Source organism: Melopsittacus undulatus, chromosome 1 (genome assembly GCF_012275295.1).
Source record: "Melopsittacus undulatus isolate bMelUnd1 chromosome 1, bMelUnd1.mat.Z, whole genome shotgun sequence".
Taxonomy (NCBI): domain Eukaryota; kingdom Metazoa; phylum Chordata; class Aves; order Psittaciformes; family Psittaculidae; genus Melopsittacus; species Melopsittacus undulatus.
The window spans coordinates 18718552-18734143 of record NC_047527.1 but is presented as its reverse complement, the minus strand read 5'-3'; the positions used below and the strand labels follow the sequence as shown (position 1 = coordinate 18734143).

The window sequence follows — 15592 nt, the reverse complement described above, 5'->3', positions numbered from 1 at the left end:
ACCTTTCCCTATGTCCAAATGGTCCTTTCTAACCTCAGAATTATGATCCTATAAAACCACCAGTGCTATGAATATACTGATAGGACACACCACACAAAGCCAGGATGAAAACAGATGTCTAGGACAAAGAAGAAACTACACATGAGGGCACTTGCTACTAAGAGGTAGCTTGCTTGTACCTACACTCTCAAGTAAACTCTTTAACAAAGGTGACTGGGACAGGAGAAATCAATGTATATTGAATGTACAGTGCCTTTGCAAACATGTTGTAATTATCAACAAAACAGATGTTTGGAAAACCCTCAAATTTTCCTCTCCAGTGGGAGAAAATCTGCATCCACACACCAACTCTAATTCTTATGCACATATGCTTATCTAAAGGAATACATTCTTTGAATTAACAAGGACTGAAAATATTTTACTCAGAATCTTGTGACATAATTTTATTGTATTTTGTAGCAATCTTTTCATGACATGCCTAATACAACACTTGTAACCACTACTAGAAGGATTGTATGAGGGCATTCACTGAATTTACAGCCAAATTTGATGACCAGTAAGCGAACAGGCAGCTACAGTTCTTACTGTCGTTTGTTTGGTTTTTTTCTAAGTGAATATTTAAGGTCCAAAATAGCAGCCCAGGATCAGAACAATTTTACTGTCCTTAACATTACTATGTTCTAGTTAAATATGAACATATCCTAAATGAAAGATGGCTAAGTGAAAGTCCACAAGTGTCTTCATGGAACACTCATACATGCCTAACCACTGCATATTTTCATAGCAACACTTGTCGTAGCTAAACATGGATATAGTTGTGCTTATAGATGCTGCAGTTCCCCAGTTTATATGTGAAGCACATAACCCATAAAACCAAGACTTGTGGGATTTTTTTGGTATATGCCAAGAAGAGTTTTGTAAGGTTCTGGGGCCAGCTTTACCTTTTCCTTACTTTGTGTAGGTCAAATGCAAGTTTTAGTCCTAGAACAGGAATAATGTATCTGACACCATAAATGACAGCTATTTTAGTGTGGGCTTTTCCCAGCAGATATTCAAAACCTTCTTTGAATCCAAGTCCAATAACGCTAGATTACCAAATTACACATCCTGAGTCATTTTGACTTTGTACAAAGAAAATCGTCTCCACCTCTCCCTCCCAAACCCAAACGCCAGATGCAGATTAAATTTGCTGAACTTCTACAGATAATTGGCAATACTGGGACACTGATGTTTGCTATGCTTTTGAATGACTGAACTCGCATAGCTGTTTCTTGTGGTATTTCCCTATTCAGGTATTTGTTTGCTGTATCTGACTGGATGAGGGCTAAAAGATATAAAATAGTGTGCATTCTTATACTTGGAAAAAAAAAAAACTGCACATACAATCTTAGATACCAAGAAATTCCCATATAATTTCTCTCCTGACACTCAAAACATCTATTGTCATTGTGCCCCATCTTAAAAAAGAAGTTACACTTCTTTTTCTGAGACAATATACACCAGGACTAAGATAGGAGAACAGAGGAGTGGAAAAGATTTGCTCTTTACTAGTCTGGCACGCCTACTTCAGAGCTGACACTCCATTGAGAGAGTCACTACAAGGTAGTTTAGCCATCTGAATGGGCTTTACAGATCAGAAAGAAAATCCAGTTCGTAACTGTTGAGAAATATGAGAAGATACTTAAAACATAGTAAAAAGTAAACATTTACTAGATTATTTTAAAGTGTATTACTAGAACCAACAGGACATAACTTTAAACATGTATAAAGTATTATACATAAAAATGCATAGATGTACAGTAAATATGTTCATTTATATGTAGACAGAGTAATATGTACACAAAGAGTCTGTTGTGCTTCTGTAAGTCTAAGCAGTAATTCCCATGTTATGTTGTCTTAAAGCAGTTTTATTACACAACTGTTTCAATGTAGCAGGTGCTGAGAACAGTGTACATTAACACTAAGTAGGTAAGTCATATCTATTTACTCTTGAAATGTTCAAATATAGGAAACAAAGGCCATAAATGCAAGAGTACCTACACCTTCAAGACTTCCTTCTTTTTTTATTTAAATATGCACAAGTCCGCCTAATGGTGATACATAGGTTTCTTTCCTGCATCCGTTCTGTGTCAACATGTTGACCAGGCATCCAGGACAAAATCTCTGATGCCCTTCAGCACCACTTCCACTGATTCAACTCAGTGTGCTCCTGACCTTGAAGTCTTCAGGTCAAAAATTACAAGAAAAAATAAAATAAAAAATATATAAATAAAACAAAGAAGCTTGTGGACTTTTTTTACTTTTTCACAAGGTATTTGCCACCAATACTGTCAAAGCAGCTGAATCGTAGTGCATCCATGGGCAGGAGCATATAGCAGCTTTTGTGCGCTTTGCAAAAAAAGTATATTAAAGAAAATCAAGTCTCTACTGGCTTGTTTTATCTGTTGCTAAAAAGATGCTGTGCTGCTTCTGAGCTCTTTCCATTAAGTTCTTTTTCTTCTTTTTCTTGTCCTTTGTTTTTGTTGGCCTCTTCCCTAAAAAAAAGAAAAGAAAATAGTATCAATGAGATAACTAAGTAAAGAATACAGAAGTGACATTAGACTGTAGTTGAAAAACTCAGTGGCATAGATATTATCGATGCGGACTGCAAAGGTAATCCTGGCTAATGAGCTTCGATCATCTGTGAAAACAGAAGTTTTCAATGTGATACAAGAGGAAGCAGGATCCCCAACTGTCATCACTTTTCTACAGGCACATTTCATTGGTATGAGTAACCATGTTGATGTAGGTCTCACTTTCGGCAGAGTAACTCACGCAAGCAACGTTATGCAAGTGCCTCTGGCCTGGAGCCAAGCAAGTACATAGACTCCTAACTCACTGAAAGCTGGATATGTGCCTTAGACCCTTGCGTAAACTTGCTTGAATGAGTAATCCTATTTAAGTCAAGTCCAATACATCCGTGATTTCAATAAGAAATCAAGCATTACAGACCACGTATTTGGTTGGATGTCATCCTACATGCTTTGGCTGAAACAGTGCTGCCTCTGCGAATAACTGTTGTTACTGCTTCTTATTGCACTCTGCCTAATTCTCACAGCATATTACTGTGCAAAAATAAAAAATTTCCTTACACACTTCTTACTATTGGAAGTTCACTGAAAAATAAACAAAATTGGGAAATCAGGATCAATGCAGGGAAAAGAAATTCTCAGGCTCCTGGGATGGGAAATGTTTTATTTCTGTCCAGTTTCAACAATAATTCCTCACCTTTTGCAACTCTCAGCAAAGATATGCTAAATACAAAGGCCCTTATTCAGTAACTCATTACCTTTTAAGTATATGCTTAAATACTAGCAAGTCTAGTAGGATTTAAGGAGATGACTGAATGCTGTCTGGAGTGAGAACAGCGTGAGTTTTCTTGGCACTATCATATATTGAAATATGTGATCAATGGCAAAAAAAAATAAGATTATTAATCTCTAGAGCTGCTAACTTCATAAACTTTCAGGAGAACTAAATGAATATAATAAGACAGTGAAAGGAAATTCAAGTAGCAGACAACATAAAAATGTGAAAATGCATTTTTCATCTGCATTTTCAGTACATTATTAACTGGGGGAAATGTTTGCCAGAGTGGCTTTCTCTTAATTCCATATTGTTTCTTAATTAAAAAGGCCCAAACCAGTATGAAGCATTTATCTCTATTTGATAATAGTACTGAATAAATCAGATTCTAAAAGTATCAAATAGTATGATTAATTAAAAATGTAGGGTAATATATTTCAGATTATATATCTGAATATGCCATCCAGGCTACAATTTGTTAGGAATTAATAGAATATTTGTATATAAAATAGGACAGGACATTAAGGTAATGAGCACATGAGTTTAGTCCATATTAAAATCATAAGGGTCCTTAGAGTTTACTTCTGCTTCTCATTAAAGTCTGGAAGTAATGCTACTATGGCATTTTGCCATTTTTAAATCTAGTTAATCCTACACAGTAAAACCTCAGTCCAACCAATCATTAATCAAAGCAGCTTTTAAGTTAAAACTCTTTAGTAACACTGTATCTAATGACTAGGCACACGTAATGAGGTCAGAAGGAAGGAATACTTGACACAAAATAGCATTACAACAAGATGATTTGAATTATAGAGATTCCCATTATTTTCTCATTTGTTTTTTTTTTTTCTCTGACATGATTCTACTATTTGGGACATTGTAAGGCAGAGAACTGGGATGAATGTATAATTCAACACTGAATTCTAACTTGCACTTTAAATATCATTTTTTTAACCCAAAACTTCAAAATACTTACTGAGAAAGGAGTAGATGAGGAGAAACAATTTGAAACAAGTGACCAATGCTGCTGGTCAATTGATTGTCAGAAGACCAGCAGAATGAATCAGAGCTTCACTGGAGGTTTGCTCAGTGCTCTTATTTTCTGAGGTTTTTCACCATACAAACTCCAGTCAGTGCTCCTTTTAGTTTTCTCTACAACCTCCTCCAGAGAACTACATTAACTGCTTACTGTAAGTTTGAGGCAGTGAAAGATCCTATTATTTTTCCTTAAAAACTTTGAGACGCACAAATAAAATGGCCCACAACCCACTTGGTATTTTTGTCTAGGCTTCACAAAATAGCTTCTGTAACACAAGCATCAAATCAAATAGTCAACCCCCCCATACAATATCATTAAAATAGACATGAACTGGACTAGATCTCAGTGATTTGACACATGCTATGAACACATTATGGTGCTTCTGCTGCTCTGCAGCAATTGTCTCTATACCTGCTTTTGCCCCAAGGCACACCAAAGACAAATTACCTTCTTATACATATGCCATGGAGTAGTAACCTGAGGCAGTACCACCAAACTGCTGATATCTGGTAATTTGTTCCCTTGTGAGTAAGTATTTTGGCTGCTCACTATATTTCCAAGTCCCCTGCTGTACAGAATAAGTTTCATTATTTTCAGGACAATATTAAACCACGCAGAGAAAATCCAGATGGCTGGTGATGCTGAGTCCTAAATTCCAACTGTTATTTTAACCAGAAAACTGGATATAAAAGGTATTTTTTGGCTAGCCATTGATTCCTACATAGTTACTAGAATGCATCAGAGATTAGAGATTAGCAAGAAAAAAGTGACTGTAAAGATTAGAGAGTTCAAAGTATGCTGCTGAAGTCCACACTCCTGAGAATTTTAATTAAATACAGATTTCAATTACAGTGCTTATTTTGTCAGCAGAAGCACAGTGAACAGAAGTAACTTCTGAATATCTTGCTACAGATGTCTTTTGAAGACCAAGATGTTTATGACACAGAGAGTAGATCCTCAGAGAGGATCTGGGAGCCAAACTCTCCCAGTTTCCCAGCTGGAGGACAGTGGGGTAAGAACAGGCAATGGAGGAGATGCTGCCCTGGGGATGAGATGGCAGTGGCTTCCTCTGCTTTGTGCCATAGGCTGGATGGGGAGAACCTCATCTGCAGGGAGCCTTGCATGGCCTCCCACACACCTCAACATGCTCGATGCTCCAGAGAGCAAGAGCCCTGACTTCAAACCCTTCTCTGCATAGGAAGAAGCACGACTCTGACATGCTGTAAGGTTGTGTGCATACATTGCAATATATAGGGCCCAAGAAAGACCTGAAACTTAGCTGGATTGAGTGTTCAATTATCCAGCAGATAAAAACCTTAAAAGCTTATTTATCATTCTTTACCTCATATTTCTGCACAGGTTACTTTTCACAAGCAAGACTGGCAAAGCCATTCATTCGAACCCTTTATTGCAATATTATAAAATTCAGGTTTCCTATTTGCTTCAGAAATTACCAATGAGTTAGTCCTAATTTTCTAAGTAACTTATCACAGTTTTTGGTAACTTTACAGTGTTATTCATTAAACTTTTGTTTGGAACACTTGGTTCTGATAGGTGTGTGGGCAACTAATATGGTATGCTATGAAATCTTCTCATTATTGAACAGTGTACCACAACTTCTGAGGGCATGATTACATATAGGTAATGGTATGGTAGCATATAGGCATGCAGTTCCAACATGAACTCCTGAAAAAACATCATGATAATATACACAGACATTTTCTGTGGACAAGAGTAACAGCTACAAAAATAATTATTTAACTTGGCTTATTTAATTTAACTTATTCTTCCTTGTTTGTTGTTTTTGCACTATTTGACCAGTGTTGTTCCTACAGCTGCTGTGTGCTGGCATATTAGAGACTTGGGCTCAGTTTGATGATTGTCTCATTCCCTGAGCATGTGTTTGGAAATACTGCATGCTCCTTCTGGATGGATCCACTTGGTCCAGTCATGATATGCATTACCTGGTTCAGAAGGAGCCCTCATCACCTTCTGTCAGATGCAAAGGCAGCTTTCTACAGACAGACCTTGGGCAGCAGATTCCTAACACTCAAGGCACTCCTGGTTATTTGGAACTAAAATGCAGCAAGTATATTCACAGGGACTCCCAGCTACATTGCTTGAGATCCTTGGCTCAGATAGACAGGTCGAGTTCAAAATCTGAAATGTCCTTCACCTGCTGCGTAAACACTGGTGTATGTACTACTCTTCTAACAAAATCTGCCCATTGCAAATTTCAGCAGATGGGGAAAACCCAGTATACATCCACACGAGGGCAGCAAGGATTTAACTTAAAACATTTCATTCAGGAAAAAAAAGGCAAAAACTATTTGCAGCTTTATTTCACAGTGCAATCACCTTGGAAATTTTTGGTGTTCTTACACACAAATTATTGCCTTAGAGACATCAGAATGTTTAATATCCCCTTCTTTTTTAAGCATTTTTCTCTTCTAGTGATGATTACTGAATAATGGGGCTTAAATGTCCTGCCCCTTCCCTGGATTTTCATATGCAGAACTTTCACTGCAAGCAGTGAAGGCATCATGGTTCCTGGGACAATGGCATGGTTCTTTGCTAAATACACCTTTTAATATTTTCTTCCCTTTCATTTGTCCTTTTAGGAGCTAAGTGTTGTATGCCTGTACATCAGTCTGTGGCTGCAGTTCTACCATAGGCCCTGCGCGTGGCAGAATCCCATCTTCATGGTAAAATAAAAAAGTTATTACACTCAAGTCACATCACTGAAGGATGGGAGACACCAGGGAACTAATGATAGCAATGCAAAGATGACAGAGATACTCAATGATTAACTAGCTAGATCAACTCAGGAGAAAGATGGCAGATGTAAGCTGCTGGAGGAGCTCTCTCTGACAGGATAGCTTCTATACTACTCAGACCGACGGGTGCCTCATCATTTACTCCCCATTTACACCACACATCAAACTACACATAAACAGTGACTGCAAAAAAAACCCAACAACCAACCAAACAAAATATTCAGTTCAGAAATTACTCCCCAGAGGTAATTTATTTCCTGGGGCTTTCAGTCAGATTTAAAATTTTAGAAACTGAAACTTCCAGAGAAATGTACAAATTGCTCAGAAATCTTATGAACTCAATGAAAGAAAAAAATTCCCCAGTTCTACAAAGTCAGCTTCTTCCTAAAGTGTGATTTACGAACCAGCACTGACAAGTGGCCCACAGGAAGAGGATGCAAAGAGCTTCAATAACTTAGAAAATACCATGCTGTGGGCATCTCTACCAATGTTACCACAGCTTTCCTGAGTTAGTTTGCATGGAATTTTTAAACAACATTAAATTAAGGCTGAAATTGGCTATGCTCAATGTTAGCTACAGGAGGAATGTGACTTGGGGGAAATCGGCCATAGTAAAAGAACATTTTGGACAGGGAGTCAAAGACATCAGGACTTGGATGGTGATGCTGGCAAAGAAGTAATAAGGTTGAGGAGATGCAACAGAAAGGGCCAAGTGTCAGAAACCAGTTCCTCATTTTCCTGGGTAAATTTCTGATGTCATTTGAAGAAGTTCCGCGAACAAGTTTTTGCCTCTGAAAACAGCAGAAGTGATGGTATAATCACATAGAGTACATCAGCTGCCCACAATACTATTTCAACTCCCAAAATACCAGAAGTTGTAAAGGTGGGTTAATTAGTGTTTGTAAAGCACTGAAACACAGTAACAACAGAGATCATAGAAAAGTAATGAATTATTTTATCATTCTTTCATTTGCAAAGATTGAATAATGTTGAACAAACAAGGTCTTAGAACAATTACTGAATAAAAACAGGGAAAAAAGCATACCATAATTATAGATTTTCTCACAACTGATATGAGGAAGAAGCAAAGGAAAGCACTTATTCAGCTTTGAAGTGCTGGAGTTTGCAAATTTACTGGTCTTTTGTACTGTTTGGTGCAATACTAACAGCTAATGGTACAAATTATATGTATTCTCAGCCTACTGAAATTAATAATAGACTGAGAAAATTAGTTCCCTTATGTAAATGCAGTCTGATGTTTTCACACATTCTTGTCTATTTCATGTCAGCTTTCCTGATGAAGATCAGGGAAATTTCTGTCTTGAGTAAAACTTTGTAATTTCTATATAAATAATTGCAAAAGCACTGGTACTGCAAAACTAACTTGCATGATACCATATTCAGTTCCTGAGGCCCAGAACCCTGATACTTTATTTTCAACTTAATAATTTCACATCTCTGGGTAAATTATTACATCTCAACCAATAACATTGTGATTATTTGGTGTTTATGTACACCAGACATCAGCTACTGAGATGAAAGCTGAGTTGAAAGAATCAAAGAATACTCCTCAACTAACAGAAATATCAAATTATCTCGTTTCTGAATCTTAATGCCACTGGCTTTTTTTGCTTTGACACATCCACTAAGAAATAAAAGGCTTTACTATTCAGGGCAAAGTGAGGTACTCTTTTTCGCTCAAAGTTCACATCTACTTTTCACCTGGCCTGAATACAAGCTAACGAAGCAATACTAAAATCTGATGTTCTTTCCTTCTGGAAAATATTAAGTATCATCAGATATTGTCATCTGTTTAATAAATTCTGATTCCTCCACCAAGAATGAAATTTACATGTCATAGCTTATTGAGAGTTCAGTGGATTTATTCGTCAACTTTAGGGCAAATTCACTGGGAAAACCAGTCATCTTACACTGCTGAAATGCAGTGCATTTCCCACAGTGTAGTTTTCCAATGTATACAGTAGATGGCAGTGAGATGTTAACTGAAAACTGGTTTCCATTTCCATCATTTCAAAGAATATGTAGTACCCATTATTCTGCTAGAACATAAGCTATTCTATTAATTAATAAATATAATAAGTACAAAAAATATTCGTACATATGGATGCAGAGAAGAAAGAGGGAGAAAGGACACTAAAGGAAGTGGAAAATTAGCAAATTCAAGTCGACATGGAAACACAAAACTGATAGAAGACCTACTTTTACCTGAATGGTATAGATTTTAAAATGTTAGGTCCCATTATACTTTCAGTCATAGTGGTGTAAAAACAGGTGGGTCTCCATTGCAGTCAAAATGTTTATAATCTAATGTAGATCTAGCTCAGAATTCAAAAGATATGAATATCAGTTGCATGCAGAGTACTCACTCATCTTAATCAACACCGTGTCAGATCAGATGCTTTGCAAGCAGAGCCAAACAAAATATTTCCAGTGAAAAGTCTGGGTTTGTTTATTTTCCTCTTTCACAGTGCATGTAAAGCAAATTTCAAAATAACACAAAAATATTTATAGTCAAAAGCTCACATACACATGTAAATATATTTTAACTCTGTGGGCAACAATAACAGCTAAAAACTAATTGACTTTGAACTTCTCTAGGTTTGACTGGACATTAATCTGACTTAAAACTCCCTCTGTCCAGTTTTCAAACCATATTCTTTATTTTCTTCCATTTCTCCTTTTTCTAGCCAATTTAATTAATTTTATCTCATCATATAGGGAATAGAAAATAAATTCTATTGAGACAGTATTTATCTGTAGCACCCACAAGGTTTAATTTCATGCTAGAAATTGCATTTTGTTAGTGGGTGTCTTACAGAGAGAGACATAATACTCTGTAGTTTATTGTTTTTATAGAGATTATTTTCTTCTGTAAAACACTATTTAGTCCTGTTATAAAGGATTTGTCTTTTAAATTCCCCTTAGGGATTCTGGTTAAGAATGGAGGAACAATTTTGTTCTAGGTCCTTCTTTTTTTTTTTTCTTTTAACAGAAATAGCTTAAAATATAGCTTCAATTATCACTTCTACCTCTCTTCAGGTACTGCATAGTTAATATTACTGAAGTTCAGTATGAAAAGAGGCAAAAGTGGACACCTGACAAAAGAATAAAGTACAATCCAGCAGCAACACTCCTACTGAATAACAACTGAAAGTGAAGATGAATGTATTATTTCTAATAATATGATGTATGTTGATTACCCTCAGCACATGCATCAGGAATGGTGTAGCAGAATAACAGCAGCACCTGCATTGCTCGCTGTTATTCATTTGGTTTATACTCAGGAAGGTGCTGAAACAGAAGGTATCCACACTGCTTATCTAAATTTGGTCAGGTTACTCTCTGTTTATTCATAACTACTTTGGTGTATACTGTGTACACTTTTCCCTTCTCTATTTTTCTCATGCATGCAGTGTGATGTACACACACTTGTTTTCTTCACCAAACTCACAATCAGAACTGCACTCCATCCATTATAGCTTCTATTATCTATGCTCTGGTCATGATGGAGTTACTTCCTTGGTTTTCTAGTTAGGAGATTATCTTTTCTGACATTTTCCCTCTGCTGATGGAGGGCAACACAGTCTTCATATCTAATGATCTAAACTTAGCTTTCCAGACTTCCCTTTACCTGTACATCCCACTTACACGCTATGGCCACAGACTTCTCCAGAGTTTCTGCATTACTAAATTAAACAGAATTAGAGAATATCCTTCAATCATCGGTCATATTTTCACCTGGCGCAGCCCCTGCCTTTCGAGGGAAACAGCACAGGCCATTGCTGCTCCTGCAGCTATGTCCCTGGCATGGGAGCTCTGAGGAGAGCAATTAACAGTGCCAGATGTTTAGTTAGCAACTATAAAGACAGTCACTGTCTTTGTGCTGTGGCCAGTCAGGATTTAAAAGATGTCCTGAGTTACATGGTTTTATCCATAAATGTATAACAGTAGCTTTCTTGCTGGCTTAAAGAGAAGCACTTTCCAAGACTGCCTCTGAGGACCTTATATGCATGCCAAGCTGTAACCACCCAGTGCCACTCCATATAGTAGCTACAGGAAGCTTATTCACTGTTAGAAGCTGGAGAGAGGGCACTTCTCATACTAAATCTTATTTGTTTCCTAGTAGTCACACAGCAGTTTTTCATTGATATTAATATTGCACAGCCATTTGTAGAGATATACAGTACCCAGTATGGCATTTTACCTTGCTAAAGCTTCTGTTTGTGCACTTGTATCATCAAACCACTGTCAAAACTGTAGAAATAGCTTTATGTAACTCTTTTGGAAGTCTGTTGAGTCTACTTTAAGATGAAATAAGCAACATAAAATGACCCAACCAGCTTCTGTTAACTATGATCCGGACCAACTTTTGAAGCTCTGTTGCTATCTTTGGAAAAGGAGTGCATAAGGAGTTCTGCAAGGAAGCTAAAAGACATCAGGATGATGGTTCTCATGCTGCACCTGAGCCTGCCCACTGACTCGGCAGGAACTCGCAGCATAGCTCTCCCAGGATGTTAAAGCTGTTTTTTCTCCACTGCAAACATGCCATGGAGAGAGCAGTAGAAAGGAACAGCTAGACTAAAAGGTGAGTTTCTACTCTTCAGGGAAAAGCACAGTTTCCTCCCTACCCCAAAGCTGGTATTCAAACAGGTACACAACTACCATTTATTCATCAGTACACTGTGTAATTTTGGTTTTAAAGGAGACCTATTCAGACTAAAATATCAGATACCGACTGTTTCATGCTGTCAGACTTGGCCTGGAACATGAAAGAAAAGCAAGTTGTATGACCATCAGCTCTTTGTAGTTTTGTCTATTTTATTTCAGAAGGAAGTACTGTTAACCCTATTTTCATTTTCATGTACCATGCACCTAGAGCTTTGCTGTACTCTAGCTCCAACCCTGGCCATGATTCTGGCACACACAGATCTTTAACTCTGGACCACGAAACTGTAAAAACTGTCACCATTAATTTAAAACTACCAAATGAATTTCCTTCAAACTTCCTCATGGACTTTTTTTCTGAGTGTTTTAGCAATGTTTCGTTCAACTCTCTGCGTAATGCTTGACACAGAAAAAACTTTGCACCCTCATCCACACAACACCCCTCAAAAGCAGCTCCTCCTGATGTTGCTCTAAAGTGTTAACTAAACTTTTCTGACCAACAGGCAATAAAGGCTTAAACATGAGTTGGTGGAGGACAGGAGGAAATATTAGTAAATTGGGATAAAGGACCTAAGATAAATTGAGTTGAAAGCATTTCTTTTTGGCTTTCTTCAAAGCAACTCATAACCAGACCATGGGGTCACCTAACTTCCCCCCCACTCTTGCCCTCAGGCACTAAATGGGTGTGTACCACTCATCAATTTTTTGTTCCATGGAAAAATAATTTTGCTTTAAAAATATGATAGTTCACAGGTTTCAGTGAATGTGTTGCAAAATATTTAATTTATTTGCTTTTGGTATTGAAGATATTGAGTTATTGATTGGCAAATTTTTCTTTAATATTAATCAGAATATAAACAGCCAAAAGCAGAAAATTCAGCCTGGCATGTTTGGAGATTTTCAAAGTGAAAAAGTCACATGTGAAGACAACAAATGAGGTGGTTTCAAAGTCATGATTCTTTAAAATGGAAATTCATGTAGAAGCAAGCAATTTACACTGTACTTTCTTTATGTTCTACAACGATTCCTAACAAATTGAAGTCTGCATCAGATATAATGTATCCTATATTAAATTTTACTGCAGATGCACATGGGATCATAGTAATGACAAACCAGAAGGCAAACAATCTGTGATTTCTTGAAGTTTATTACTAGATTTAATAACATAAACTGTCTTGTTTGCCTTGAAGCCAGCTGAAGCAGTTATCCAAAATTAACTGTATCAAGATTTTGTCAAACTGGTATTCTTTTTCGAAGTTTATAGATTAAATAATAAATATAAGACAGTAAAATTAGATAGTGCATGTCTCTAAGAATATTTACACTTTATATTAATATCACTGAAAACATGTTTTATTCCTTAAAACTGGAGATGATACAGTGATTACAAGTGAGAAGTGGGGGTCAACAGAACCTCCAGTGAGATCTCCTACATACATATCAGAAACAAAACATTATTCTCTGCTGCTGAGGCTACTAACTTGCTGCAGAAAGAAATCTGGTCTAGATCTGAAGGCAAGAGGAGACAGAGGATCCACCACTTCCTCTGGTAATTTTCCCAGCAGTTAATCATTCCACCACCAGAAATGTCTGCCCAATTCCTAACTTAAATTATAATATCCAGTTAGTTTTTCTCATTGAGCCTTTCTACCCTAAATCAGACAATTCTCTTCATGCATTGTAGATAAATCTTTTCTTGCCCATCTTTCTGAGAAGTTAAACATATGGCAGTCTTTGTGCACCTTTCTTTAAAGTTACCTTGTAGTCTTCAAATACAGTTTTTGAATCTTATCTGCAGTTTCCATCTGAACTGTTTAATCCAGTATCTTCTATAAAATATAGGTCTCAGACTGGATGTCAGAGTTCTTCTCATACATAGGGTAACGTTGTTTTCTTGTGCTTTTTCCTTCCAAAGTTATATAGCCAAGAATTACATTTGAAAATTTTCTTTCTACATTGTAGTGGACTCATGTGACTTGTTCTGAGAAACACTGCTTTTTAGATACCATTCCTCATCCTGCAGGTAAACACTCCTTGTTCTGTAACTAGAATCATAGAATAATTAGGGTTGGAAAGGACCTTAAGATCATCAAGTTCCAACCCCCCTGCCATGGGCAGGGACACCTCACACTAAACCATATCACCCAAGGCTTCATCCAACCTGGCCTTGAACACTGCCAGGGATGGAGCATTCACAACCTCCCTGGGTAACCCATTCTAGTTCCTCACCACCCTAAACAGGAAAGAATTTCTTCCTTATATCCAACATAAACCTCTGCTGTTTAAGTTTCAACCCGTTACCCCTTGTCCTATCACTACAGCCCCTAATGAATAGTCCCTCTCCAGTATCCTTATAGACCCCCTTCGGATACTGAGAGGCTGCTATGCGGTCTCCACGCAGCCTTCTCTTCTCCAGGATGAACAGCTCCAACTTTCTCAGCCTGTCTTCATACCGGAGGTGCTCCAGTCCCCTGATCATCCTCGTGGCCCTCCTCTGGACTTGTTCCAACAGTTCCATGTCCTTTTTATGTTGAGAACACCAGAAATGCACACAACACTTCAAGTGAGGTCTCACGAGAGTAGAGTAGAGGGGCAGGATCACCTCCTTTGACCTGCTGGTCATGCTCCTTTTGATGCAGCCCAGAATACAGTTGGCTTTCTGGGCTGCAGGTGCAAACTGAAGCCGGCTCATGTTCATTTCCTCATTGACTAACACCCCCAAGTCCTTCTCTGCAGGACTACCATGAATTTCCTTTTTGCCCAACCTGTAGCTGTGCCTGGGATTGCTCTGACCCAGCTGGAGGACCTTGCACTTGGCATGATTAAACTTCATGAGGTTGGCATCAGCCCACCTGACAAGCGTGTCAAGGTCCCTCTGGATGGCATTCCTTCCCTCCAGCGTATCAACTGAACCACACAGCTTGGTGTCATCAGCAAACTTGCTGAGGGTGCACTCAATTTCATTGTCCATGTCAACGACAAAGATGTTAAACAAGACCGGTACCAACACTGATCCCTGAGGGACACCACTCATTACTGATCTCCAGCTGGACATTGAACCGTTGACCATAACTCTTTGCATGCGGCCATCCAGCCAGTTCTTTATCCACCGAGTGGTCCACCTATCAAACTGATGTCTCTCCAATTTAGAGACAAGGATGTCATGTGGGACAGTGTCGAACGCTTTGCACAAGTCCAGGTAGATGACGTCAACTGCTCCACCCCTGTCCATCATCTTTGTAGCCCCGTCATAGAAAGCCACCAAATTGGTCAGGCAGGATCTCCCCCTAATGAAGCCATGCTGGCTGTCACCAAGTGCCTTGTTGTTTTTCATGTGCCCTAGCATGCCTTCCAGGAGAATCTGCTCCCACTCTTCAATCCTCCAGGATAACTTTACATTTAATGAAAATTAATTGTGTTTGAGTGGGACCGCTTTACAAAGCAGCCTGAATTTTTCTTTTGCTCTATAGTATTGCTTACCTTTATCCTCAGATTATTTTTTTTGGAAAAAAAAAATAAAAATATATATGTATAATTGACTGAAACAAATAGCAATGCTTACAGAACTCAATATTAAGACCATCACCACTTTTTCCTAGACATTCAGCAGCTTTGTGCTTTGATTTTATATGTGGTGAAAACTTTATAGATCTGTAAAAGTTCCAAGTCTGAACATTTTCGAGTCTGGTAGCTAGTCCTGGCCATGACTTCTGTGACAGTTCTTTTACCTTCATCTCTACAGCTG

General features: G+C 37.9%; 1 protein-coding gene across 2 annotated transcripts in view; it reads right to left on the bottom strand.

The window, feature by feature from the left end:
• Window positions 1-1687: 1687 nt before the first annotated feature.
• RSPO2 (R-spondin 2) overlaps window positions 1688-15592 on the bottom strand; it is a 106811-nt gene continuing 92906 nt past the window's right edge. The window contains exon 6 of one of the 2 annotated variants that reach the window (XM_005150921.3): window positions 1688-2527. In XM_005150921.3, the coding sequence (XP_005150978.1) occupies window positions 2425-2527 (103 nt within the window). In that variant the 3' untranslated portion in view covers window positions 1688-2424. Of the gene's footprint in view, window positions 2535-15592 lie in introns of both variants that reach the window. The other variant, XM_005150922.3, reaches the window with a different exon arrangement.